The sequence below is a fragment of the Ruditapes philippinarum genome, unplaced genomic scaffold (genome assembly GCF_026571515.1).
Source record: "Ruditapes philippinarum isolate M1 unplaced genomic scaffold, ASM2657151v2 ctg1067_1_1_1_1, whole genome shotgun sequence".
Classification (NCBI taxonomy): Eukaryota; Metazoa; Mollusca; class Bivalvia; order Venerida; family Veneridae; genus Ruditapes; species Ruditapes philippinarum.
This window is the reverse complement of record NW_026867088.1, coordinates 250453-278196: the sequence shown is the minus strand read 5'-3', so window position 1 is coordinate 278196 and position 27744 is coordinate 250453. Positions and strand designations below refer to the sequence as shown.

Here is a 27744-nt window from a genome sequence, read left to right as displayed (position 1 = left end):
TATTTCTAGGCTAATTAAGTGATATTTTAAGGCTAACTGATATTTCTAGGCTAATTATAAAGTGACATTTTAAGGCTAATTGATATTTCTAGGCTAATTAAGTGATATTTTAAGGCTAATTGATATTTCTAGGCTTATTATAAAGTGATATTTTAAGGCTAAGTGATATTTTAAGGCTTCTCTCACAAATAGCTATTATAGATTGTCATTTAAAACATGTATAAGTATACATGTTTCGTTGTCACTTCAGAGTAAGTTCAGACAGGAGCCAAATAAGAAAAGGACGTAAAGGTGTGATATAGGAAATTTCTAGGATCATGTGTACTTTCTCTATAGTTAAACATATGACAAAGTCTGGAGCGTTCTGTTTTTAGCTCACCTGTCACAAAGTGACAGGGTGAGCTTTTGTGATCGCTTTTCGTCCGGCGTCCGTCCGTCGTCCGTCCGTCCGTCCGTCCGTCCGTAAACTTTTACTTTAAATGACATCTCCTCATAAACCACTAAGCCAATTTCATCCAAACTTCACAGGAATGTTCCTTTGGTGGTCACCTTTAAAAATTGTTCAAAGAATTTAATTCCATGCAGAACTCTGGTTGCCATGGCAACCGAAAGAAAAAAACTTTAAATATCTTCTTTTAAAAAACCATAAGAGCTAGAGCTTAGATATTTGGCATGAAACATCTTCTAGTGAGTGTCTACCAAGTTTGTTCAAATAAAAAGCCCTGGGGTCAAAATTGGCCCCGCCCCGGGGGTCATTGATTTTCCCTATATACATATAGTAAAAAACTTAAAAAATCTTCTTTTTAAAGAACCAAAAGAGCTAGAGCTAAGATATTTAGCCTGAAACATGTTCTAATGAGTGTCTACCAAGTTTGTTCAAATAAAAGCCCTGGGGTCAAAATTGGCCCCGCCCCGGGGGGTCATTGATTTTCCCTATATGCATATAGTAAAAACTTAAAAAATCTACTTTTAAAGAACTCAAAGAGCTATGGCTAAGATATTTAGCATCAAACATGTTCTTAAAGGTGTCTACCAAGTTTGTTTAAATAAAAGCCCTTGGGTCAAAATTGGCCACGCCCCGGGGGGTCATTGATTTTCCATATATACATATAGTAAAAACTTAAAAAATCTTCTTTTAAAAAACCATAAGGGCTAGAGCTTAGATATTTGGCATGAAACATCTTCTAGTGAGTGTCTACCAAGTTTGTTCAAATAAAAGCCCTGGGGTCAAAATTGGCCCCGCCCCGGGGGTCATTGATTTTCCCTATATACATATAGTAAAAACTTAAAAAATCTTCTTTTAAAGAACCAAAAGAGCTAGAGCTAAGATATTTAGCATGAAACATGTTCTAATGGGTGTCTACCAAGTTTCTTCAAATGAAAGCCCTGGGGTCAAAATTGGCCCTGCCCCGGGGGGGTCATTGATTTTCCCAATATGCATATAGTAAAAACTTAAAAATCTTCTTTTAAAGAACCAAAAGAGCTAGAGCTAAGATTTTTAACATGAAACATGTTCTAATAAGTGTCTACCAAGTTTGTTCAAATAAAAGCCCTGGGGTCAAAATTGGCCCCGCCCCGGGGGTCATTGATTTTTCCTATATGCATATAGTAAAAACTTAAGAAATCTTCTTTTAAAGAACCAAAAGAGCTACAGCTAAGATATTTAGCATGAAACAAGTTTTAATGGGTGTCTACCAAGTTTGTTCAAATAAAAGCCCTGGGGTCAAAATTAGCCCCGCCCCAGGGGGTCATTGATTTTCCCTATATGCATATAGTAAAAACTTAAAAATCGTCTTTTAAAGAACTCAAAGAGCTATGGCTAAGATATTGAGCATCAAACATGTTCTAATAGGTGTCTACCAAGTTTGTTCAAATAAAAGCCCTGGGGTCAAAATTGGCCCCACCCAAGGGGGTCATTGATTTTCCCTATATGCATATAGTAAAAACTTAAAAAATCTTCTTTTAAAGAACCAAAAGAGTTAAAGCTAAGATATTTAGCATGAAACATGTTCTAATGGGTGTCTACCAAGTTTGTTCAAATAAAAGCCCTGGGGTCAAAATTGGCCCCGCCCAGGGGGATCATTGATTTTCCCTATATGCATATATTAAAAACTTAAAAAATCTTCTTTGAAAAAACCCAAATAGCTAGAGTTAAGATATTAAGCATGAAACATCTTTTAGTGAGTCACAGTTTACAAAGTTTGTTCAAATAAAAGACCTGGGGTCAAAATTGGCCCCGCCCCAGGGGTCATTGATTTTCTTTATATTTGTATAGCAAAAACTAAAAAATCTTCTTTGAAAAAACCCAAATAGCTAGAGTTTAGATATTAAGCATGAAACATCTTCTAGTAAGTGTCTACAAAGTTTGTTTAAATAAAAGCCCTGGGGTCAAAACTGACCCGGCCCCAGGGGTGTCATTGTTTTTAACTATATGTGTATAGTAAAAACTTTAAAAAAATCTTCTTTCAAAAAGCCCAATGAGCTAGAGCTTAGATGTTTAGCATGAAACATCTTCTTATGGGTGTCTACCGAGTTTAAAAGCCCTTGGGTTAAATTGGCCCTGCAACGTTGGGGGGCCTATATACAGGTGAGCGACCTCAGGGCCATCATGGCCCTCTTGTTTTAATTTTTTCCCCAAAGATATGTGTTCCAAGTAATTGTTAAAAAAATGATATGTAAACTGTCTGTAGGGTATAAAAAATGGTAAATTGAGCCGTGTCATGACAAAACCAACATAATGCGTTTGTGACCAGCATGGATCCAGACCAGTCCGCGCAGTCTGATCAGGATCCATGCTATTCGCTATCAGTTTCTCTACTTGTAATAGGGTTTGTAAGCGAATAGCATGGATCCTGATCAGACTGCGCAGATGCGCAGGCTGGTCTGGATCCATGCTGGTCGCAAACCCATTATGTTGGTTTTGTCATGGCGCGGCTCAATTTATATTAAAATTGAATGCAACACCGATCAATTAAAATGGAGAGGATAATTCTATAACAAATCTGCTATCAAATCACAATATGAAAAGAGAGTTTTCCATCCACAGGGAATCGGGTTTCTTTTAATATTATATTTTCTGATATACTGGTAAATTATGGTGTTATATCGTGACAACCTGGTCGTTAATTATATATAATAAAAACATGAAAATATGTAGTTGTGATAAAAAATGAATTTGAAGAGATGTACCTGCTCCTGAAATTATGATTTGTTAAAAGTAGTGTATAGTTCTAGAACTTATGCTTCAACCTTGCTGGGAATGAAAGATACATAAATAAGGCATTGCCACCACTATAAAGCTCTGCCATATAACAAAGTTTAAGTTGATAAGTTTAATATTGTTTGCTGACCAACTTCAAATTTTCATCTTGATATCCCTAAAAATCATAATGGACAGTTCTAAAAATAGAATCCCCTGAAATGGACAGTGATAATGGACAGTTTCAAAAATAGAAGCTGGACAATTCCATTTAAGAAACTCAGTCAATGAAAAATTAGAATAACAGAAACTCCGAGTTGGTTAATGTCTTCCATTATCTTTCTGCATTGCCCCTGTTGGAGAGGGGATGACTATGGAAATGGGGGTTACAATTGCCTTACAAAAATGTATATACAGGTGTAAGTGTGGTGAATTTTTTAGGGGGAAATTGTAAAAAGTCAGTGTGCTTAAGTTCATGTAAACAGATAAAAAAAACCTCAAAATTATTAGTCATTTTTAGCTCGACTTTTCTATGAAAAGGGGAGCTATCCTACTCGCCCCGGCGTCGGCGTCGGCGTTGGCGTCACACCTTGGTTAAGTTTTTCGTACCACCCCACTTTATTTCAGAAGTATTACAAGTATGGCTTTGAAACTTACCATACTTGTTCACCATCATAACCTCCATCTACAGACAAGAGTACATAACTCTGTCAAGGTTTTTGACAGAATTATGGCCCTTTTTTGACTTAGAAAGTGTATTGAGCTTGGTTAAGTTTTTTGTACCACCTCACTTTATTTCAAAACCATTGGAGGTATTGCTTTGAAACTGACCATACTTGTTTACCATCACGACCTTCATCAACAGACAATAGAGACATAACTCTGTCAAGGTTTTTGACAGAATTATGCCCCTTTTTGACTTAGAAAATACATTGAATATGGGTAAAAATCCACTTATTGCCTTAAAACCCTTTGAGATATTGCTTTGAAACTTTTAATGCTATTTCACATCATTACCCCCATCTGTACGCAAGAGAAGGTAACTCTGTCAAGGATTTGTTTTAAAAAATTAAGGCCTTTTATCGACTTAGAATCTTGGTTAAGTTTTTAGTACCAGTCCACTTTTTGACTGAACTGTTTGAGATATTAATTTGAAAGTTGGAATACTTGTTTACAATCATGATTCCCAAAACATGTCCAGGAGAAGGTAATTCTGTCAAAGATTTTATTTGAATTATGGCCCTTAACTGTCAATGTTTTGTATTATAGGCAAGCACTAAAAAACTTAAAAAATCTAAAAAAATTCATTCCTATCCACTTGTTCACTTTACCATAAATTATGTCATATAAACATTGCTGTAATATTCAAGGGTATCAAACAACTAGTTCACTTTAAAAATACAGAGATTCTTGTATTGCCTTTTACTGCAAAAACTTTTTTTATTGGCAAGCAATAAAAAAGTCGAGCGCGCTGTCTTACGGACAGCTCTTGTATAAAATATTTTGATGTATTAACGCAGGAATTTATATACACCTTTACTACACACATTTGAACATCAATTAAAGTAATTTTGAAATTATTATCACACGCATTTGGATAGGATTTGAAATAGTTTTTAAATGTTACAAAGATACACAAATATCCCTAAAAAGAACATCAACAAAAAAGGTATTACAAGAAGCAATTTTCACTATCCAGTTACAAATGTAGGAAGAAATTATTTGTTTCATTAAAACAACTGTGACCATAAGTATAATAATATAGAACATAAGAGTAATTTTCAATTTCATCCAGAAAATATATTTTAGCAGCTGTTTACACATGAAAAAAAAGTTTATTCGTGTGTAAAACATCTGGTATAAAGTAATGGTAAACTGTATTTACAAATTACAATGTATTGTTATTGATTGATGATCAATATAGCTTTATGGAAATGTCAATGTGTAATGATGCACATTCAGTGCTATTTTATTAGACTATATATGTACATGTTTTTGGCTCATAAAATGGTTCAGCGACTGACTTTGTCAAGTAGTGGTTACATTGAGTTATTTGAAATTATAATAAATTTGTCCCTGACTTCTGTGAGTTCAAATCCTGCCAGGGAGGGACTTAAGATTATTTCATGTGAGGAAGCTGTCCAGCTAGCTCTTCATGAAATGTTGATGTGCCTGCTCCGGTGCCTGTTTGTGCCTGAAATATAGGCAAGGCATCTGAGTTATTCAACTATCTCATGGAAAGTTGGTTGTGTCTACTCTGGTGCCTATTTGTGCCTGAAATATGAAATATAGGCAGGGCATCTGAATTGCTTTGACTTTAAGTGTTAATTTGACTGCAAATAAAAACATGGTTTTCATAATTAACAGATCAGTAATCCATATCATAGGTTGAAATGCTTTTAAAATTGATTGTATTTTCAGTCCATAGATTAAATAGAGAACACATGGTACATGTGTAGATGTCGGGATGGAGAAGGTTTATCCGGTGAGGGAGAAAGTGTATCTTGGCGAGCTTCTCCATTCTGACATCAACCATGTATTTGATTTATCCTGCTTTTAATTATGTTTTTAGACTAATTAAATGGTTTTATTCTTACTTTTCCCCGATAAAATAGCATCTCTATGAAGTTTTGTTTTTCTGCTAAACAGTTGACGTCATCATATGACGTACTGACTGGAGATAGATTAATAATATCTGTCATATTTTGCGGTTCGGATCGGAATATCCGTCCCGAGGTGACCCGCCCATTGGGCGGTAACGAGGCTTGCCGAGTTACCGCCCATGGGCGGGTGACCGAGGGACGGATATTCTGATCTGAACCGCAAACATATGTCAGATATTTTTTCTTGCATATTCTACCATATTCCATTATATTTTAAATTCTTTATCTTTATTTTCAATGAAAATTTATATCATTACAACCGTAACTACTTTCATTCAACAGCGTATGAATTACAAAATCATTCATAACGGTAAAATGACGTCATCTTTATCGTGCCATTGTACAGCACGCGACTCATCTGGAACCCCCCATGCCAGATGAAATTTCCGGCATGGGTAAAACTAACGGAAATGCCAGTCTGTTATGCAAGAAAAGTTTATCCAGCAAGGCTTTATCCGGCTGATGATATTGACAGTAGCAGGATAAAATAACCCCCTTGACCCTTGGCAAAATTGTTGTTTTTGTAAGCAAACTGATTCTTGTGACAAAGATTGTCTGTATGTCCCACTAATCATGGTCAGCACTGTTTCCCATACAGTCAATTGATACAAGTTTTGAAGATTTCCAGTAAAAATGATGAATGGTTTTATCTTGAATGAAAGATGGACAAGTCTGTTTTACTTATTTAGGGTGGAAAGGGTTGAAGATATGCTTAATAGAAAATTACTCTAATTTAAGCATTTTTTTTAAATCAATTTGTTATATGACTGCTGACTCTACAAGTCAAGCAACAATGTTTAAAGAAATTACCTTATTTCTAGGCTCATTACTTATTTACACAAAAACCATGTAAGTTACATTAGCTTTATCTGGTATATAAATTATACAAAATTTGCTATTTTATTAGACCTGTTAATGCTGTTATAATGTATATGTTTCTATGATGTATTTCAGATCATGTTTACATAGAAAATAACAGACAAAACAACGCATACTTCATCTGTGCGATACAGGATTTCAGTGTGGTAAGTTTTCTCTTGTCTATTTTTGCATGTATAAACACTAGCTTGATTGTGTAGCCTGCAAACTGTAGCCTTCTTCTCATTAAGGGACAAGACGCCACTTTTCATGAAAGATGTGATGAAAATAATGCATTGAAGGTTCCATGAAAAGTGCATGAATATATTAGTGGATGTTATTATGCCCCCATTTCGAAGAAAAGGGGGTATATTGCTTTGCACTTGTCGGTCCGTCGGTCTGTCGGTCCGTCGGTCCGTAGACCAAATGGTTTCCGAGTGATAACTAAAGAACCCTTAGGCCTAGGACTTTCAATCTTGGTATGGTGATTGGTCATGACCAGTAGATGACCCCTATTGATTTTGGGGTCAAGGGGTCAAAGGTCAAGGTCACATTGACCTTGAAAGCAAAAACGGTTTCCAATCAATAACTAAAGAACCTTAAGGCCTAGGAACTTCAAACTTGGTATGGTGATTGGTCATGACCAGTAGATGACCCCTATCGATTTTGGGGTCAAGGGGTCAAAGGTCAAGGTCACATTGACCTTGAAAGCAAAAACGGTTTCCGATCAATAACTAAAGAACCTTAAGGCCTAGGAACTTCAAACTTGGTATGGTGATTGGTCATGATCAGTAGATGACCCCTATAGATTTTGGGGTCAAGGGTCAAAGGTCAAGGTCACATTGACCTTGTAAGCAAAAAACGGTTTCCGATCAATAACTAAAGAACCTTAAGGCCTAGGAACTTCAAAACTTGGTATGGTGATTGGTCATGATCAGTAGATGACCCCTATTGATTTTGGGGTCAAGGGGTCAAAGGTCAAGGTCACATTGACCTTGAAAGCAAAAACGGTTTCCGATCAATAACTAAAGAACCTTAAGGCCTAGGAACTTCAAACTTGGTATGGTGATTGGTCATGACCAGTAGATGACCCCTATTGATTTTGAGGTCAAGGGGTCAAAGGTCAAGGTCACATTGACCTTGTAGGTAAAAACGGTTTCCAATCAATAACTAAAGAACCTTAAGGCCTAGGAACTTCAAACTTGGTATGGTGATTGGTTATGACCAATCAGATGACCCCTATTGATTTTGGGGTTAAGGGTCAAAGGTCAAGGTCACATTGACCTTGTAGGTAAAAACGGTTTCCGATCAATAATGAAAGAACCCTTAGGCCTAGGGACTTCAAACTTGAGATGGTGATTGGTCATGATCAGTAGATGACCCCTATTGATTTTGGGGTCAAGGGTCAAAGGTCAAGGTCACATTGACCTCTTAGGTAAAAACGGTTTCCGATCAATAACTAAAGAACCCTTAGGCCTAGGAACTTCAAACTTGGTATGGTGATTGGTCATGACCAGCAGATGACCCCTATGATTTTGGGGTTAAGGGGTTAAAGGCAGTGTCTATTCTAGGACGCGCGATTGCGCGATTCACGCTAATATTTCAAAGATTGCGCACAATTCAAAATCATGTGAGTGAAAATCGCGCATCTAAAAAAAGTTAATAAAATTGTAAAAAGTTCTGGAAATAAAGTGATCCCTAGCAAGCATAATTCCATCTCGCATTTTATTTGGTTGTTCTGTTACATTTACACCGGAAACTGAAGGGAGGTAACTGTAAGCTAATTATAATAATTTAGTACCGTTTGGTACTGGTTACGTGAGTTGATGGAAATTAACGGAATGTTTCGTACCTACCGGAACTAGTGTGCTAGGTCTGACAGTATGGCGCCAGTTTAGTGTAGTAAATAATCAAGAAATCCTAGCTTGGCTACGATCTAGACGTAAAAGATAGGTCGATTGTTTGTGTTGTCAATCCCTTGATAGTCAATCGTGACAGTTCTATAATAATTTGTTTTCGTTCATAAATTAAGGGAGGACAACTTCTGCTGCCTTAATTGAATATTTTCGTTTTAAATATTTCATCGGTTGAACGCCTCAGTGTAAACTTAATGCAGACGATTTAACATTGGCAGTTTATATTGGCACCCCTAGATTTTGAAAATCACCCCCTTTTTAGCTCACCTGAGCTTGCTCAGGGTGAGCTTTTAGGATCGGTGAATGTCCGTCGTCCGTCGTCCGTCGTCCGTCGTCCGTCCGGCCGTCCACAATTACTTGTGAACACTCTAGCGGTCGCATTTTTGCCTCAATCATCATCAAACTTGGTCAGGATGCTTATCTAGTTGAAAGCTCGGATGAGTTCGAACATGGGTCATCTCGGATGAAAAACTAGGTCACAAGAGCTAAAAATAGAAAAACCTTGTGAACACTCTAGAGGTCACATTTTTGACCCAATCATCATCAAACTTGGTCAGGATGTTTGTCTAGGTGATAGCTTGGATGAGTTCGAACATGGGTCATCTCGGATGAAAAAGTAGGTCACAGGAGCTATAAATAGAAAAACCTTGTGAACACTCTAGTGGTCACATTTTTGAACCAATCATCATCAAAACTTGGTCAGAATGCTTGTCTAGTCAATTGCTTGGATGAGTTCGAACATGGGTCATCTCTGATGAAAAACTAGGTCACAGGAGCTAAAAATAGAAAAACCTTGTGAACACTCTAGTGGTCACATTTTTGACCCAATCATCATCAAACTTTGTCAGGATGCTTGTTTAGATAATAGCTCGGATGAGTTCGAATATGGGTCATCTCGGATGAAAAACTAGGTCACCGGAGCTATAAATAGAAAAAACCTTGTGAACACTCTAGTGGTCACATTTTTGCATCAATCATCATCAAACTTGGTCAGGATGCTTATCTAGTTGATAGCTTGGATGAGTTCGAACATGGGTCATCTCGGATGAAAAAGTAGGTCACCAGAGCTAAAAATAGAAAAACCTTGTTAACACTTTAGCGGTCACATTTTTGCATCAATCATCATCAAACTTGATCAAGATGCTTGTCTAGGTGATAGCTCGGATGAGTTCGAACATGGGTCATCTCGGATGAAAAACTAGGTCACAGGAGCTAAAAATAGAAAAAACCTTGTTAACACTCTAGTGGTCACAATTTTGAACTCAATTGTCATCAAACTTGGTCAGGAAACTTGTCTAGGTCATTGCTGGGAATAAATCGAACATGGGACATTTCGGATGAAAAACTAGGTCACAGGAGCTAAAAATAGAAAAAATCTTGTTAACACTCTAGTGGCTACTGTTGTGATCCAAATATTCTGTTAATTGGTCTGAAAGTTTGTTTTGATGATTTCTAAGTCAAGATCGAACATGGGTCATCTTGGATGAAAAACTAGGTCACACCGCCCAAATATGGAAAAACCTTGTTAACATTCTAGTGGTCACATTTTCGACTCAATTATCATCAAACTTGGTCAGGATGTTTGTCTAGGTAATTGCTTGGATGAGTTCGAAATCGCATGTGAAACTAGGTCACCGGAGCTAAAAATAGAAAAATCTTGTTAACACTCTAGTTGCTACTATTTTGATCCAAGTATCCTGGAAATTGGTCTGAAAGTTTGTTTTGATGATTTCTAGGTCAAGTTTGAATATGTGTCACCTGGGTAAAAAACTAGGTCGCACTGCTCAAATATGGATAATCCTTGTTAACACTGTAGTGGTCACATTTTTGACTCACCTGTCATGAGACTTGGTCAGAATGCTTGTCTAGGTAATTGTTTGGATGAGTTTGATAATTCAGGTGAGCGATCTAGGGCCATCATGGCCCTCTTGTTTGAAATAGAGGGGGGAAAATCACCCCTAGTTTTGAATTCCTAGAATAGACACTGTAAAGGGCAAGGTCACATTGACCTTGTAGGTAAAAATGCTTTCCGATCAATAACTTAAGAACCCTTATGCCTAGGAACTTCAAACTTGGTATGGTGATTGGTCATGACCAGCAGATGACCTATTGATTTTGGGGTCAAGGGGTCAAAGGTCAAGGTCACATTGACCTTGTAGGTAAAAATGGTTTCCGATCAATTAACTAAAAACGCTTAGGCCTAGGAACTTCAACCTTTGTGTGATGATTGGTCATGACCAGCAGATGACCCCTATTGAGTTTTAGGTGAAGGGGTCAAAGGTCAAGGTCACATTGACCTTTTAAGTAAAAACGGTTTCTGATCAATAACTCAAGAACACTTAGGCCTAGGAACTTCAAACTTGGTATGGTGATTTGTCATGACCAGCAGATTACTCCTATTGATTTTGGGATTAAGGGGTCAAAGGTCAAGGTCACAATGACCTTGTAAGTAAAAACGGTTTCTGATCAATAACTAAAAGAACGCTTCGGCCTAGGAACTTCAAACTTGCATGGTGATTGGTCATGACCAGCAGATGACCCCTATTGATTTTGGGGTCAAAGGTCAAGGTCACATTGACCTTGTATGTAAAAAAACGGTTTCCGATCAATAATAAGAGAACCCTTAGGCCTAGGAACTTCAACCTAGGCATGGTGATTGGTCATGACCAGCAGATGACCCCTATTGATTTTGGGGTCAAGGGGTCAAAGGTCAAGGTCACATTGACCTTGTAGGTAAAAACGGTTTCTGATCAATTTACTAAAAACGCCTAGGCCTAGGAACTTCAAACTTTGTATGATGATTGGTTGTGACCAGCAGATGACCCCTATTGAGTTTTGGGTCAAGAGGTCAAAGGTCAAGGTCATGACCAGTAGATACTTTATAACCCTTATTAATTGTTTGATCACTGGGTCAGAAGTCATGCATAATAACCTTATCACATGACTAATTGGCTGCTGACAGGGGGCATACATGTTTTACAAACATATCTTGTTTTCACAATTTCACCATTTTCATACTTAAGTGCTGATTTTTGTTAGGGTCAGTGCTTTTTGGGATAGGGGCTGCCGGGGGTGGGGGGGAGGCATACAATAGCTTGCATTGACCACTAACGTCCATGTACAGATTTATTCAGATTTTCATATTTGCTGTGTAAGGCATTCTTTCAGAGTTTCCTCTATTAATTTTTTTTAAAGTGGAAGTAAACATGAAATTTTTAAGACAAATTTAGAGCCATACCTGTGCAGTCATTTATATGTTGTTGTTTTTTTCACTGACACTAGCTTCAGGTGCCTTTATTAAGTTAATAGAGATATATTCTTCACAACAGGTTTGACTCATACCTGGTTAATGGAGAATACTGGAAAAATATCAAATATGGGTAAATTTTACCCTCTCTTGTCCATGTTCTATTTTCATGATGTTTTCAATCCTGGAATAAGAAAATTATTACCAGAAAAATGCAAAGTATTGTGAAAGATTAAAGATTAATGATGATAAGAGAAAAGAAAATTATTCGGATGAAAAAAGTCCTGCATTCGCCTTCCTGCATTCGCCGTTTTAAAGAAATTTGGTAATATTAAAGGTAAAAACTACTCAGATAAAAAAAAACTGTATTCGCCCTTTTAAAATGATATTGAAAAAAAAATTGTAAAATATTCTGTAATTGACATAAATCAAATTGCTCTTGAGAAATGAATGAGGTATTATCACATCGTCATGATGAGGTATACACAAGCTTATATTGTACTTAATCTGTTTCTACGCGTAAGATATAGCTTTATCAGTTAGTATGTTGGCCCGTCTCATGTCGGCCGTAAATCAACATCGTAATATATCATCTTCTTTAAAGCATTTCGTAATAGCGTACAAGTGAAGTTTTCTAATAAACAATGTATCAAATTTGTTAACACAAGTATACAGACGTATACTGGCTTGAAAGTTTGTTGTTACGTCGTTTTTTTTCTTCTCCTCCGGTTTCATGAACTTAACGGATTACTTTTATTATGAAACACATAAGGAGTTGACATTTAAGGCGAGTGCTGTTTTCTCGACAGGTAGGCTTGTTTTATTATCGCCTAGGTAATAGTTTAAAGGGGAAAAAATATATGCATTAAAAGTAGATATTATCTTTTGAAATGCTGTTAATATATCGGGTGTCTTTGCGCGCTTGGTTTTGTCAAAAAACGAGCTTGATGCCTATGATATGTATTTAGATTGATCAAGTAGACTATTACACGCCTGGATATTGAGCTAAATATGGCAAGTGTGTCATAAAAACTTGAGCTTATATGTTATAGAAAAGCATTGTTTAAACAAGGCTATCTGATTTGTATGAGGAGGCATAGCCCTCGAGTATAAATCATATCGCGAAGTGTTTTCATCATCATAATCTTTTGTATCATAGGCAAAAATAAAAACACGTTCCCTGTTGTCACAATATGAAACCCCAGAATAAATGAACAAGCATCTGAATGAATATGATTTGTTTTATCCTTGTAGTTATAATAAGTAAACCCCAGAAAAAAATTAGCCAATCAATGATCATGCTCTTTGTTATCCCTGACAGGCATTGTAGGTAACTAATACCTGCACTCAGTTCATGCACTGTGCATGTATGGGTATACGATTTAATTCTGACAAAGGTCTTCACTGCTGAAATTCTTCAGAGAGGTTGACCAGTTCTGGAAATATCCATTATCAATTACAGGGATTGATGAAAATTTTTAAAGTAAGTCATGGGTGCAGTCTGGCCTGAGCAATGGGAAATTACTCTTGGTTCCAGCTGGTGAAAGGTTAAAGAAGAACACCAATTATACTTCTGATATTTAAAAAAATTAATTTACAGTAACAATAGAAATAATAGAAACTTTGACAATATTTTTAATTTAACTTTAATATGAATAAATAGAAGAGAATGGACTAGATTTTGGAGACACATCTTTGAAGTCTTTCATCGTTATGCATAAAAAGTTGAGATGTATAAAAAGTAGATAAATAAATTTCGTTTTTTGTATCACTGACATTAAACAGGTGTTTTAAAAGGAAGATTAATTTAGATAAATATTATTATTTACAGCTCATTTAACACAGGGTTAAAGTATTGTTACCACCAGGGTGCTATGTCGCCAGTTTGTTACCATGCATCAAATATGTAGTCTGATTTCGTTAGCGAAGCAGTAATGTGTTTATACAAAATTTACAAAGTTTTTTTACCTATTTTTTTAAAATTCAGTATGACTATAAAGCAGATAGTTTTCATACTGTCCTTATAAGCCATGATTTCAATTTTAAATTGATTGTTAATTATGGTAATAATTATACTCCTGAAATGTTTTTTTTTCGCATTAAATTTATATAAAATTTGCAGCTGCATTCATAGAAAAGATCATTGAAGAATTGTTTTCAGCTTATGACTTTTACAAACAATCGGAGTGAAAAGGTTTAAAGTTACATTTATGCAAATATGGAAAAAAAAACAGAAGAAGAAAGAGAAGTTTTGGAACAAGATAATAACATAAAAAAAGATTAACAGTCGATGTACTTTTACAAATTTAACAAGCTACCGACTGTGAAACTGGTGTTTTTTTTGGTTTTATTTTAAATGAATATATTATATAAACATTAAAACAAATTAGGTGAAAGTGAACATTGTAAATTTCACTCCAACTGTGTGCAAGCACCTTTAAAAATTATGTTTTCAAAAAAAGATAATTTAAATATTTATTACCAACAGGAACAAGCAACAAAACAGCAGTATATTCGGACGCCACTCTGCTATGAATTAAAGTTTTGTCTAAATTGCTCTTGAAAACTGAAACGAGCTTGTTTTTCTTGGAGGTAGAACAAATAATATGTAAAACCCTTAATTGCTTGAAGAGCCTGTATAAATTGTTTTCAAGTGGGTTTTCAACAAGGTGTTCACTCAAACTGACATTAAATGCATATATTTTCAAGTATTTTATGTAATAAATGAAAATCGAGTGTAGTTTTTAATGCATTTATCACAGTATGTGCACAATGTTTTCCAAACATGTTTTGTTATATTTGATAATGTCCTTCTTTTTTTTTTAAAGAACATGCAAAGTGTAATTATGTGTTTCTGGTTTGGTTTCCATATAGAAGGCAGTATTATCGCAAGTTTTATAGCCAATATTGGTTCATAATTGAAATTGAAAAAAGCAACCTTTTTATGCCCCCACTTAATAGGGCGAGGGGCAAATAGATTTGCCCTTGTCCATGGGTCTCACAGTCTGCTCACAGACTGACAAAACAGTGGGATATAGGTGTGTCTGTGTTGTACAGACACACTTCTAGTTTCTGACAAAACTTCCCTTTTTACTGAAAAAAGTAAAACTGATAATAAATGCTTTTTTTCAAGGATAATCAAAGTATATGAAACAAAAGATTATGATAATCTTAAACGTTAAAACATGCATTTTACCATGATACAGATGTGATTCATAATGCAGGGCACCTGCTAATTCTGTCATTGTTCCCAAAACATCTTCGCTAAAATTCCCAATTTCAATGGGTTGTTGGATAATGTTCTGAAATGGTAATATTCCACCCCCCCCCCCCCCCCCAAAAAAAAAAACAAAAACAGTGAAAAAACAAACCAAGAAGACTATAACTATTAAGTGTATATATAAAGCTATATATTTGCTGAGAATTTTGGTGTCTTCCTTTTTTGAAAAGGCTAATATATCAATCTACTCAAAATTTTTTAATCTTATTGAATATAAAATATGATAGCAATTATTTTATAATTTGAAGAAGTTTAAACCAAATATTTCTTTTTGTAGGATCTGAGAAATATTTTGAAGGGAAAGTTTTTGCCTTTTGTTTGTTCTGGGTTAAATGATTGTTTCTGTGTTATTTATGTTGTTTTGTTGATGGCAGGTAACCTGTCTGTTTGACACCTTAAGTGTTTAAAACTGTTTTTTAAGTTGTCAAAATCTGCATGTTATTGAAATTTTCACTGTTACACTTTTTATATGTTTAATAAAGTTATATAGATAATTAGACTATTTCAGCTTACATGTTTTAGTTACGTCCCCTTAATTGGTGAATTTAAACATCAAGAAGTTATATTTGTTATTTTCTAAACATTTTAAAGGTAATATTTGTCTGGAATAAAGGTGTTCTATGATCCATAAACAAAGTATAATGGAGCTCATATTTTACACAAAAAATCATTTGGTGAACTTAACTCCTGTAACATGTTCCTTACATACTATATCAGGGGTCTGTTTACTTTATCATAAATAAGAATGAAGAAAAGACAGTAAGTCTTTGAGTCTTTGATTATTTAGTAAAAAATTGACTAAGCACCCATGTTGTGGTTCATCATGTACTAAAAGAAATCTTATGTTGCTGATTTTTATGCCCCCACTTGTAGGGGAAGGGTGGGGATATAGATTTTCCCTTGCACGCCCATCACTTAGTTTGTCCAAAGACTGTCAGCACAGTGGAATGTGGGGCACGGACATATTTCTAGTTAATTACAGAAATTATATATTACAGAAATTATATATTTACAGGTAAAGAGGGACACATTGGTTGTGAGAGTAAAGTGGTATTACAGAGTTACAGAAGTACCGGATAGTGTCTACCAGCATTTAGTTCAAGATAGATATACTCAAAAGTAAGATTACTACTATTTCTATGTCCCCCCCCCCCCCCCCCCCCCCCCCCCCCCCCCCCCCCCCCCCCCCCCCCCCCAAAAAAAAAAAAAAAAGAAAATCAGATAGCCGAGTGTTTTGATGTTCTTCTTTCTCTTTTGTATCATAGGCAAAAATAAAAACGCGATACCTGTTGTCACATTGTCACAATAAGTAAACCCCAGAAAAAATTGGCCAATCAACAAGCATACTCTAGACAGACAGTGAGTGTGCACTCCAGTTGTATTGGATTACGATTTAACTCCGACATGTTTTCAACAGTAAAGTCTCAAAACTATGATATAAAGATAAAAAAGAACACTTACACCAAGAATAATGTAAAAGGATATTTTTTCAAGACATAATTTATTAGCTTCCTAATTTGATATGAATAAGTCACTGTCATATAAGTTCAACATATGTCAACCCTAAAAGTAAGTCGTTTTTCTACACATACGGTTCAAGATACCCAAAGTCAGTCATTCTAGCAAAGTTCAAAATGGATATACCTAAGTAAGTCAATTTTAATAAGGGGAATTCGTAAAATTGAAATTATAGTATTTTTGGTAATTTTGAAATCTCATTGACCCAATTAGCTTAAGTAAAAAGTTGTTTTTTTCCCCTGATGGTGAAATTAAAGGACCTTAAGTGTTTTGAGTTTAAGGACTATAAGTGTCTCTGGTTTGAAAATAGGGGAATTACAGTTGAAGTTGTTACGGAAGAAGTAACGTTTTTTTCCCCCTACATATAAATGTATCATCATTTAAAGATATATATGCTAACATGTCAGAGATTGAAAATTGTCAGCTTGTAATTATGAGTAGAATTTGAAAGAACTCGCTGCTGGACGAGTAGTAAAATGTTGCCTGTAGAAGCTACTTGAGCTGCAGGACAAGTTATTCTGAAAATAATTTTTGATGCCTGTATGATATTTAAAAATATTGAACATTTTGACACAGTCTCTGTGTGAATATAAAATCAACATGTTTCCACTTCGCACAAAGTGGAAACACAAAACCAACATAATGGGTTTGCGACCAGCATGGATCCAGACCAGCCTGCGCATCCGCTCAGTCTGATCAGGATCTATGCTGTTCGCTATCAGTTTCTCTACTTATTATAGGGTTTGTAAGGGAACAGCATGGATCCTGATCAGACTGCTCGGATGCACAGGCTGGTCTGGATCCATGCTGGTTGCAAACGCACTATGTTGGTTTTGTCATGACGCGGCTCATATATTATGTTATTATTGGGAGGCCACAATATGAATGTATAGTGTCATTAAAAAAACTGGCAGTTTTTTAAGAACGGACCAACATTTTTACTTTACTTGACATGTAATAGGGAATGCAGCTTCCCATACATAGTTTGTACATACTTTTATTCAAATTAGACATATTCAGTAAGAATTTCATAGATTATTTCAATACATTTTTGCAAATAAGATTATTTTACTCAAAGATGAGCATAGTATATCTTTAACTCATGATAAATATCCATATTAAGTGACTTGTTTATGTTCTGTTTTGTTTTGGGTGGTCAGTATATTAGTTTTGATTTTTTTTTCACAATTAATGAGAAAAAAAAGAAAATGCCAAAGAGAAGTGTTTAAATAAGAGAAGAAAAATTAATATCATGCTTGAATCCAAAATGTAAAGAAAAAAAGGAATTTCAAATCATCATCGCGCCTCTCACATATCGTGTATTGGAAAATTCAGTGGTTGCCTTGGCATTTAATATACTTTAAGATGCCGCGGGGGAAAAAAAACTGTGCATTAATTTCATTTGAATCTGTAAAATGATACCGGAGGACATCTTAGTTTATTTTGCATATTGTATTTATAATGTTTTTCAGCACTTATGGGTAGTCTCAGTACTGGTTTTAGAAATGTTTGAATTGTGAAATAAGGTAAATTGGTAAAAAACAACAATAAGTTGAAACAACAGAAAAACTTGTGAATTTTGAAAATGATTTTTAGGAAAAATTGTATTTTTTAAGTGATTAGGAAAAAGTCTGTAAATTATCGAACATTTAAGAAAGGAAAAAAAAAACATGCAGACATATATGAGGAGACTTGGTTTATTTATTCCCTCAACAAATCATTTATATAGGGTTTCCATGGAAAAAAATACATCTTCTTAACTAATACAGTCAAGTCTTTCTCGGAAAGGCTATAGTCAATAATGGTTTTTATTGGGAGAAAATGTTGGGTATAAATATTATTCCTTAGATACAACTTACTGTAGAGAATAATTTGTCAGAATTCGCATCACTAGTTATTTCTTGTTATAGAGTAGAGGTTTTATTGTTGAAATAATTATCTTCAGTGATGAACTTGTTTGTCTTATTATTTTTATGTATATTCTTTTATGACTATAGTTTCATGAATATTTTTTGGAATTTTTTTTTTAGTGCTTAGGAAAAGGTTGTCATTGTAGTTTAACTTTAACAAAGCCCACTATTCAAACATTTCGAAGGGTGTCAACATGAAACTTGCATAATTATCAAAGCAGTATTTTTAGAGAAATTCCCATTTTTCAACTTCAGATTTTTAATAGACAAGTGTTTAGGATTTTCGATTGATTCAATCAAGGTCAAGGTCACTTAGGCAACAAAAAGATTTTCCCATGTTTCCTTACATAGGGAAGCCATGTTTTTTAGTCTTAGTCAATTTAAGATGAGGGGCATTGTTTCTTGAAACCAATATTCATACAGGGCTCTCACCAGATTTTTATATGTAATGGTATTTGCTATAATTTACTCTTTCTTGTTTAAGATTGATCAATTACACTCCACATACAAATTAATTAAAACAGTGGCACCAATTCTGTCACACACATTATACTTTTGTTCCCTAGAGTGACCTCCCTTCTTCACTCATAGAGTTGTCATTGCATTCGAAAAGGGACACAACTCTATGAATAATGGAGGGAGGTCCATAATAGAGACCCTACAAATTAAAAGGAAATAATAGGGCTTATCCCTTTTGTTGCATACAAAGCGTAAGGTAACAAAAGATTTAAATTTCTTTTGATCTTAGGCAGTAGCTTACAATAGGGATTTTTTTTCATATTCTAAAAATAATCATGAACATCTTTTAACTATATGATAGCAAGATTTAAATAAATATTCATTTACAAGTGTCTGCAATGTGGTAATATGATACCACAGGTTGATGATGTATTGATAAGAAATGGATTTTTCTAAGGCACTAAGTGCTCATTGACAAATTGAAGAATTTTCTTTGAGTATTCGAATCTGGAAAGTTTTTTCCTGTTTTTGTTATAACAGATTTGTTTCTGCCAGGCCTTTCGGTAGATTACGTGATAATGTGCAGTAAATTGGTTTAGATGCCATGCTACTGGCAAAATTTACATTCCCTAATGTTTATTTACTTATCTCAAACTAAATGTTTTTTAGGAAGATGGAGTTTGTTGGGGTGGGGTTTTTTTTGCGGGAAGAATAAATAATCATTTCGTGAAATTTGAAGCAGCTGAATCAGTAACTGTGTAATTTAACGCATGATATCTGTTTACGATTTTTGGGAGATTATGTTTTACAGTTTATCACCAGTTTGGAATAGAATTTAGTTTTGTAGACAGACCTGTGCTTAAGATCCCAGTAACAGATTATCTGTTAACTAGAACTGACGGTTGTGGGTTTGAATTTTGCCAATGACTCTGAATTTTTTTGTTTGTTAAATTTTGTTTTGAGGGTAGATATACAAGGACTGAGTCTTGCCGATGACTTAAGATTGTTTTTTACCAAGCTTAAGTTCAAGTTGTTATACTCGGATGCCTGAGCACTTTGCAAGCTGCTGGCATAGTTATCTACAAATAGCATGATAGCATGATAATACTTCACTGCATAATGTTACAAAAGCTTATATTGGTGGTGGTGTTGATAGTTTTCACTCCGTATCATGACAGTAAGCCACAATGAGTTCAACACAGTTCAGCCACCACACCGTTCCTCAGGGCAGGCTGTCAAGCAGTTTGCCAGTTCTAGTTGCCTTCACTATCTTAAGGAACTGATAACTTCTGTATATGCCAGAGCAGAGGTATAGTGCAAATGACGATAGAAAGGATTTCATGATCAATCACATGATAAGTGACCTGCACTGTTCGGGAATCAAACCCATATTGCCCGGTTCACAGTTCAATGCTCTATTGACCTAACTGGACGGTTCCAAAGCTTATGTGCTTGTATTGGTTTCTATTTTACTGCTGTCTGATTAACAAATAACCAGGTACGGATGTCGGATGTAACATTTTATTGAGGATATATGATCCTGATTAGTATTGGGCTCAAACCCTCATTGTCTTAGATGAGAGGTATATGAGTTTATAGACCATTAAAAGGATTGCAAAAGAAAAAAGGAGAGGATCATTTGATGGAATCAGTTCGCTATATTGGGTTAAAAGAATTTATTTAGATACAAATCATTGATTTAACAGAGGATAAATTTATATACGGGATCGAAGCATATTGTATGCTGAAAATCTGTAGGAAAAGGTTTTATTATTTTGTTTAATTAACGTTAAAGACACAACCTAATGAGATATCGGAGAAAGTGCTGAATTTTAGCTGATAGATGTGAATGTCAGACATAATCCCCTTCGGACAAAATCCCCTTCGCATACCCGGACAAAATCCCCTCCATGGGTGGACATAATCCCCTTCATGTTTTTGCAAGGCTGGACAAAATCCCCTTATCTACCCGGACAAAATCCCCTTGTTTCATAGGTTTCTAATGTATTATTATGCACCATAAAAAATGATAAATAATGTATTATTATGTGCTCCATAAAAATTGATGAATAATTAACTTTTGTTTTTTTTCATTTATAATTATGTATCAATAATTAACCTTTATTTAGTTTAGAAGTTTTCATTAAAATTATGGTAAATTATCAACTGCATAACACATATTTGATTAGGCAATTTCTTTAATTGTTTTAAATTGATTAGTATGAAAAACATTTTTATTAGCCAATAATTGTTTCATTGATTGTATAAGTTGATAATTCTAATTGATATATATTATCCATTGTTACAATTTCTATTGATGAAAGAGTGATAATTTAATCCAATCAAGATCACTGCAATACTTGATTGATTATGAATGCTTTAACAAAGCAATTTTAATGTGATCAAAATGTGCCAATTGAATGTGCTTTTCTGCTGAAATATTTTCTACTTATTTATACATTAAGATATTTACCACACAGCATAATGCAGTATGCTCTCATACCCACTTTATAACTTTATAAACACTTTTAAAGAAAATTCATCCGAGGGGGATTTTGTCCTAGGTAGCAATTTTATGAAGGGGATTTTGTCCACTTCAAAATTTCACACATGAAGGGGATTATGTCCACCCATGGAGGGGATTATGTCCAGATATACAAAAATACATGAAGGGGATTTTGTCCGAAGGGGATTATGTCCGTACACCGAAAGATGTTATTGGAAAACAAATTGAATACAAAATCTTGGATTCTTGAGGGTAGGAGTAAAATTGATAGAAAGATTTTCGTAATTTCATTATCCGGGCAGAGACTGGAGAGACGGTACTTTCAGACTGTCATACCGCTGACTGTTTGTCTGTTAATGGAAGTGTTCTGTTGTTATTGATGACAATATAGAACCAGCCTTCTGGAAATATTCCATTGTGTAACCATGGTAACACAGCATTAATGACAATGGGACAATTATTGGCCCTTTTGTTGGTCCGATAATAACCGGTAGAGTGGCAAATTGTCGGTTTTATTGATGTTGTAATTAAAATTAAGTGATCTTTCGCCTGCTGGTGTCGGATCAGTGTGTAAGAAAGAAGGAGACGTGTGTTTACTATTTGATATATGAAAGTTCTGTCTGTTCCAATTAGTTTCCTCGTATCGCAATATAAAATAAGTCAAAACATAACAATTTTGTTTGATCTATACTGATTTGGTTCTCTCAACTTGACTCAGATGAATGGGTTTTATAGTCTATGTCATGAAAACTAAATGCCAGCACTGTCATTCATATTGTAGAAAAATTGCTAATTGGTAAGTAAAGCTGAACAGCCTGTTGTACCTGGTTTGAACACAGACAGAGATATATCCATATACAGTAAAAACTCTTAAAACCGGACCCTCTGAATACCGGAAACCTCTGAAAACCGGACAATTTCAAAAGTCCCATATTTTATCCTTATAAGTTCATTGAAAAAAAATCCTCTGAATACTGGAACCTCTAAATTCCGAAAACCGGACGATTTTCTATGGCTACTAATGCTAATCATGCATAAAAAATCCTCTGAAAACCGGACAGCAATTTCAAGTGTCAACTTTCTGTGTATTTTAATGTAGATTAAAACATAATCTCAACAGGTGACATGTTCAATTATCACCTCTCGTTACCTATGAAGGTGTGAAGACACTTCTCAGTGTGTGTTAATTTTTTCTTATTGGCAATTAAATTATAGCTCTTTCATCATAAGTCTTTCCCTATATATGTTTGATTTTTCAAAATGTTTTTAATTTTTAAAAAAAAATTTTTAATATTAAATGTCTAAAAGAATTAGGAAACTTTTGTTAAATGATTCCTGTTTTGCTTAAAAATTTGATATTGAATTTATCTTTGTTTGGAAATTAATCATATGCAAAAAATTAATAGTAATACTAAATTCCATTAATTTCAAAGCCAATGAAAAAGATATGATATATTTTAGACAATATGTTGTTTTAATATCTGATTTTCTGAATTATATTCTTGGATTTGCATAATTTAATTACTCAAGATATTTATTGCAAAAAGAAATTAAAATATGACCGAGACAAAAGGGCTGAAAAGTAAATACAAAATGATTGAACAAAGTCATTGTTCAAACACATCATAATTATCAATAAATGTATAAAACCTCTGAAAACCGGAATCCTCTGAAAACCGGACTTTTGGTCAATTCCGGACAGGGTCCGGTTTTCAGAGTTTTTACTGTAATTGTTTAAAAAAATTGGTGTAAAAAACATCCAGGAAAACAAACAACCAGACTTCATATTTTATATTGAAAATCAAACAACCAGACTTCATATTTTATGTTGAAATATGATCATTGATGAATTTCGGGCTTGATCCCAAGATTCAAGGGATAAGAGGTATACATTATAGTAACTGAGAGAGAACTTTTGTTTGAATATTCAAATGAAATGCATAAATTGCTATTTAAGTCTCTTAAGAACAGAAAATATATGAGTTATGTTCTAGCTTGACACTGTCGTCTGCAAAAATAAATGAGCTGGGTCACGACAAAACCAACATAATGGGTTTGCGACCAGCATGAATCCAGACCAGCCTGGGCATCCGCGCAGTCTGATCAGGATCCATGCTGTTATCTTTTAAACCTTTATAACAAGTGGAGAAACTGATAGCGAACAGCATGGATCCTGATCAGACTGCGCGGATGTGCAGGCTGGTCTGGATCCATACTGGTCGCAAACGCACTATGTTGGTTTTGTCGTGACACGGCTCAAATGATATTGAGGCTACAATAGGAACCCTTTATGTGTGTCCTGTGAAAATCTGGTAAAACCATGTAAAATGAACATTTTTTCTATTATTTATAAATGAAGGATTTTGGCCTTGCAGCATGACATCAAATAAAGTTCAATTTCTTTTTTGCTATTAAGAGGTATTTTAATTTTTCTTTCTGGTAAAGATGTAAGATCATAATGTTCAGATTACAGAAGTGTTATCCACAATTCGGTACCAGATTACTAAAATGTCATTATTAGCAGTTTTTTGGATGCATATTTAGATTAAAATTCTTTACTGAAACAATAGAAGAACAAAAACCATGAAAAATTCAACTCAATTAGTAATTTTGTTTTTTAAGACATCAAGTTTGCATGATTTAGACTAATAAATTAGGCATTCTGTACCGAATTCCCGGCAAATAATTGTTCTCTAAGAGCCGTTATTTGCCAATAATTGTTCGGTTTTGTCTCTGTTCGCATAACAAATTTCTTTATAAATACAGGGCCAGCAACAGTCTGGTATTTAATTAGTTACATTTTGTACTGACGAAAGATTTAAAACTTTTAATGATCGATAGCATTTTACACAAATTAAATCCATGAGCAACATTTGTTTTTAATGTGCTTTGAATTACTGTTGATGCATAAAATGTTGTATAATTAATATTGATCTGAAATAGTGTTGACAGTGACTTTGATTGGCGACGCCGGTGAGCGGCGTCGTCTATTATGGAACGCTTTTTATTTTTGCCTATGGAAGGAGCTGTTATTACTAGCAGTTAATTTCATGTTGTGTTAATTAGTTTTATTTTGATTCGTAAAAATCAAGTAAACAAATGTGTTGTTATATTTGTATTTAATAACTTTATGTAAAAAGCATGTGCATTGTGATATTATTTTCCCGAAATTGCAGGTTAAGTTTAACAGCTTGTTACTGTTTTAAATAAATTATAAACAAACATGATGGAGTGTTAATAGCTAGGTCTAATGCCACCGGTATATATATCCTGGACTGACTAGCTGATAAGCCTTCAGGCTTTTGATTGCTCAGTTATAAGTTCTTTGATATTTGAAATCAATCTAAAGAAAATTAAAAGTTCAGAGTTAGTCAAAAGTTCATTTACACAGATTCAGTAGATAACAGGGTAAAAATAATTGCTAAGCCTAGAATCAGTTTAAGTCAAAAAAGGGGGCAAAAAAAATAAAGCCTTCAAATGTATTGAGCACTGCCATTTAGTTTTGAATTTTACTGAAATTATGGAGGTTGTCTCCCCTGTATTGTAATTGACCATTATACTGTGTTTGTTTGGTACTTGTCATATCAGGAGAAACGTTAATATAATTAGTATACTTGACGTGAAACTCTTATTATTGAAAGATTAAGTCATTAAATTGTGCAAACATGTAAGTTTGACAGCTATGTATTAGGGACAAAGTGTCCCCAAATACAAGAACATTGTGATTTTTTAAAAAAAAATTTCGAAGGTAGTTTTTGTTATGTAAGGCAGAATTTTTTTTATTTCCTCGCAAGGACCTAGACTAAACTTGAGCAAATTTTGTATTTCAGACTCAGACAAAAAAAAAGTGTGTGTGGGGGAGGGGGTAAATTTGAGGAAATTTCCAGATTATTAACTTTTTTCATATCATCACTATAAATTTTATGAATAAAGGGGGAAACCTATAATTTATAATCTAGAAATTGCTTTTTTGATACCCACCCAGGTATTTTGAATTTAGGTGCAAAAAAAGAAAAAATCAGCAGAGGCAGAAAATCCCAAAAATAAAAGTTTGACAGGAATATAAGATAAAATGGATTACATACAACTGTGTTTAAATTTGATATTTACTTTGGTTTATTTGTGAAAACCTTACTTTATTTTATTTTGTAAAGTTTTGCGTACCTGAAGAGCCTTGTTATTTGAGAATTGTAAGGTAAAAGGCTTTTATATTCAATATTAGTCTTAGTGGAATTGGTTATTTCTTTTTTTATTGTTTGACGGATATGTTTGATCGCAAACCTTGTATAAATATAGTTTAGCATATTAATTTAACTTTTCAAACATGATTGAATAGTTAAATAAGCAGTTCGGTCCGCAATCAATTGACAAAACAGATTTTCAATGGCAATAAAAGTTATCGGCAATAATGTCGGTGATATTAACTTCTCTAAAGAAAGTTGCGAACAATTAATCAAATATTTATCGAACAATATTTGCCATATGAATAGATATCAATTACATTGTGTGCAAGTTTTTATTGTAAGCTTGGCAAAGAAATGAACAAAATTTATGATGTTTTTTTTGTGTGTGAAACGTAAAATTAATGAACAGATAAGAAAATTAAAAGTCTTGGAATACGATACGAGAATGATATTATCAAGACCTGACTTAAGTGGAATCTAGAACATCTTACAGCCATTCCAAAACTTGCAAAGAAAAAAAAAGCAAAGAATGGGCTTTTGATTTATCCTCAATTTTTTGTTTTCATTAAAACTTTTCGAAGTGCTTTTAGGCGTTTCAAAATGTTGTGTCGTTAAGAGTGATTTTTTATTTATATACCATTCCAAACACAGCGTAAATATTCCGTCATGAATTTTGTTTTATATCCATACGATGTCCATAAAATTGCATGAATTAGTGTGGCTTTAGAGAGAGTATTGAAATGGCAGCTTAATGGAAGATTTTCCAACTTGATTAATGCGAATTAGATATAAGTCAGAGCCGCATGTTATGGCGTTTGGTGTCTCGAGTATGGATTTTTAAAATTTTATTAAACAGGCAAGTAAAGACGGAGATTTGTTTGTTATCCCTGAGTAAATACGTGTTTTATCGGCAAGGCTTTAACAATGAATATCTGAATGCAATATGGGTATTAGGGTGATGCCTCGTAAGAGGTATGGCGGGCTTAACGTCTTTGTCCAGGAACCCGAATTTATGAACACAATGAAAGCGGTTGATTATAGAACTTATACAAAAAAAAAGTTAAAACAAGGAATTTTCACAGTCATAAGGCAGTGACGAATATTTATCTGTTGTGTCTTTTAACAAAAAGTTAAGAATAAATGATAAGAAAATGGGGTTAAAGATGCACTTATATAATTATTATGTTATAATGATATAATATTATGTAAAAGATACTTGCATTGTTAAGGTCTGGTACTAAGTACTTTGTGGTGAAAAGATGTAATGTAACAGGGAAGGAAGATTCATGAGATCTAACCCCTCAGAGCTTCTAGTTAAACTATCATTGATGCTTCAAAAATTTTGGTTGTGGTTGATAACAGTGCAACATCTAATGTACTGCAACATCTAATGTACAAGTTTTCTAGTCTTGTCAACAGAATCTTAAATATAAATTTATTAGACTGATTTACTTTTACTAGCAGTGAACCAGTCCAAATTCGAAGCTGGGCAATTTGACGTTAAGTTTAACTATAGTTGTCTTTCATTCTCCAAAGTGTTAAGATTTCTTTAAAAATATTTGAAAAATGTATTTAGATCAGAATTGGGAAAAAAATAATCTCCCTTCGATATTATAAATACTGGTGTTATTTCCCTTTGTAAAAAAAAGATAGGAAAAAATCCTATAGACTAAAGTAATCTTTTATCGGTATTCTTAATCTAGAGGCACTTTGTAAAAGGTATTAATGTTGTTTTCATGTTATTTTGTGATCCTATAATCAAAATTTCCAACTGATTACACTTGTAACTGGTTAATAAAATTTTTATCCTATCATAACTATAGAAATTCTGTTTAACCGAACATGCAATTATAACTGTGATAAGGTAGCTATTTGCAGGTATTCATAAGTTGATTTTTACGTTAATCTTTTAAGTTATTAATCGATAAGTTTAAAGTTAATTGAATTAGTCTGGTTTTTCATCGCAGGTGAAGTAATAAAATTTTAAAAAGGGAGGTTTTGACA

General features: G+C 34.1%; 1 protein-coding gene across 4 annotated transcripts in view; it reads left to right on the top strand.

The window, feature by feature from the left end:
• LOC132734792 (arginine-glutamic acid dipeptide repeats protein-like) overlaps window positions 1-27744 on the top strand; it is a 158638-nt gene that overhangs the window by 4493 nt on the left and 126401 nt on the right. For all 4 annotated transcript variants that reach the window (XM_060721645.1, XM_060721643.1, XM_060721644.1 and 1 more), the window contains exons 4-5: window positions 6817-6887; window positions 16179-16283. In XM_060721645.1, coding sequence (XP_060577628.1) covers window positions 6817-6887; window positions 16179-16283 — 176 coding nt within the window. The remainder of the gene's footprint in view (window positions 1-6816; window positions 6888-16178; window positions 16284-27744) is intronic.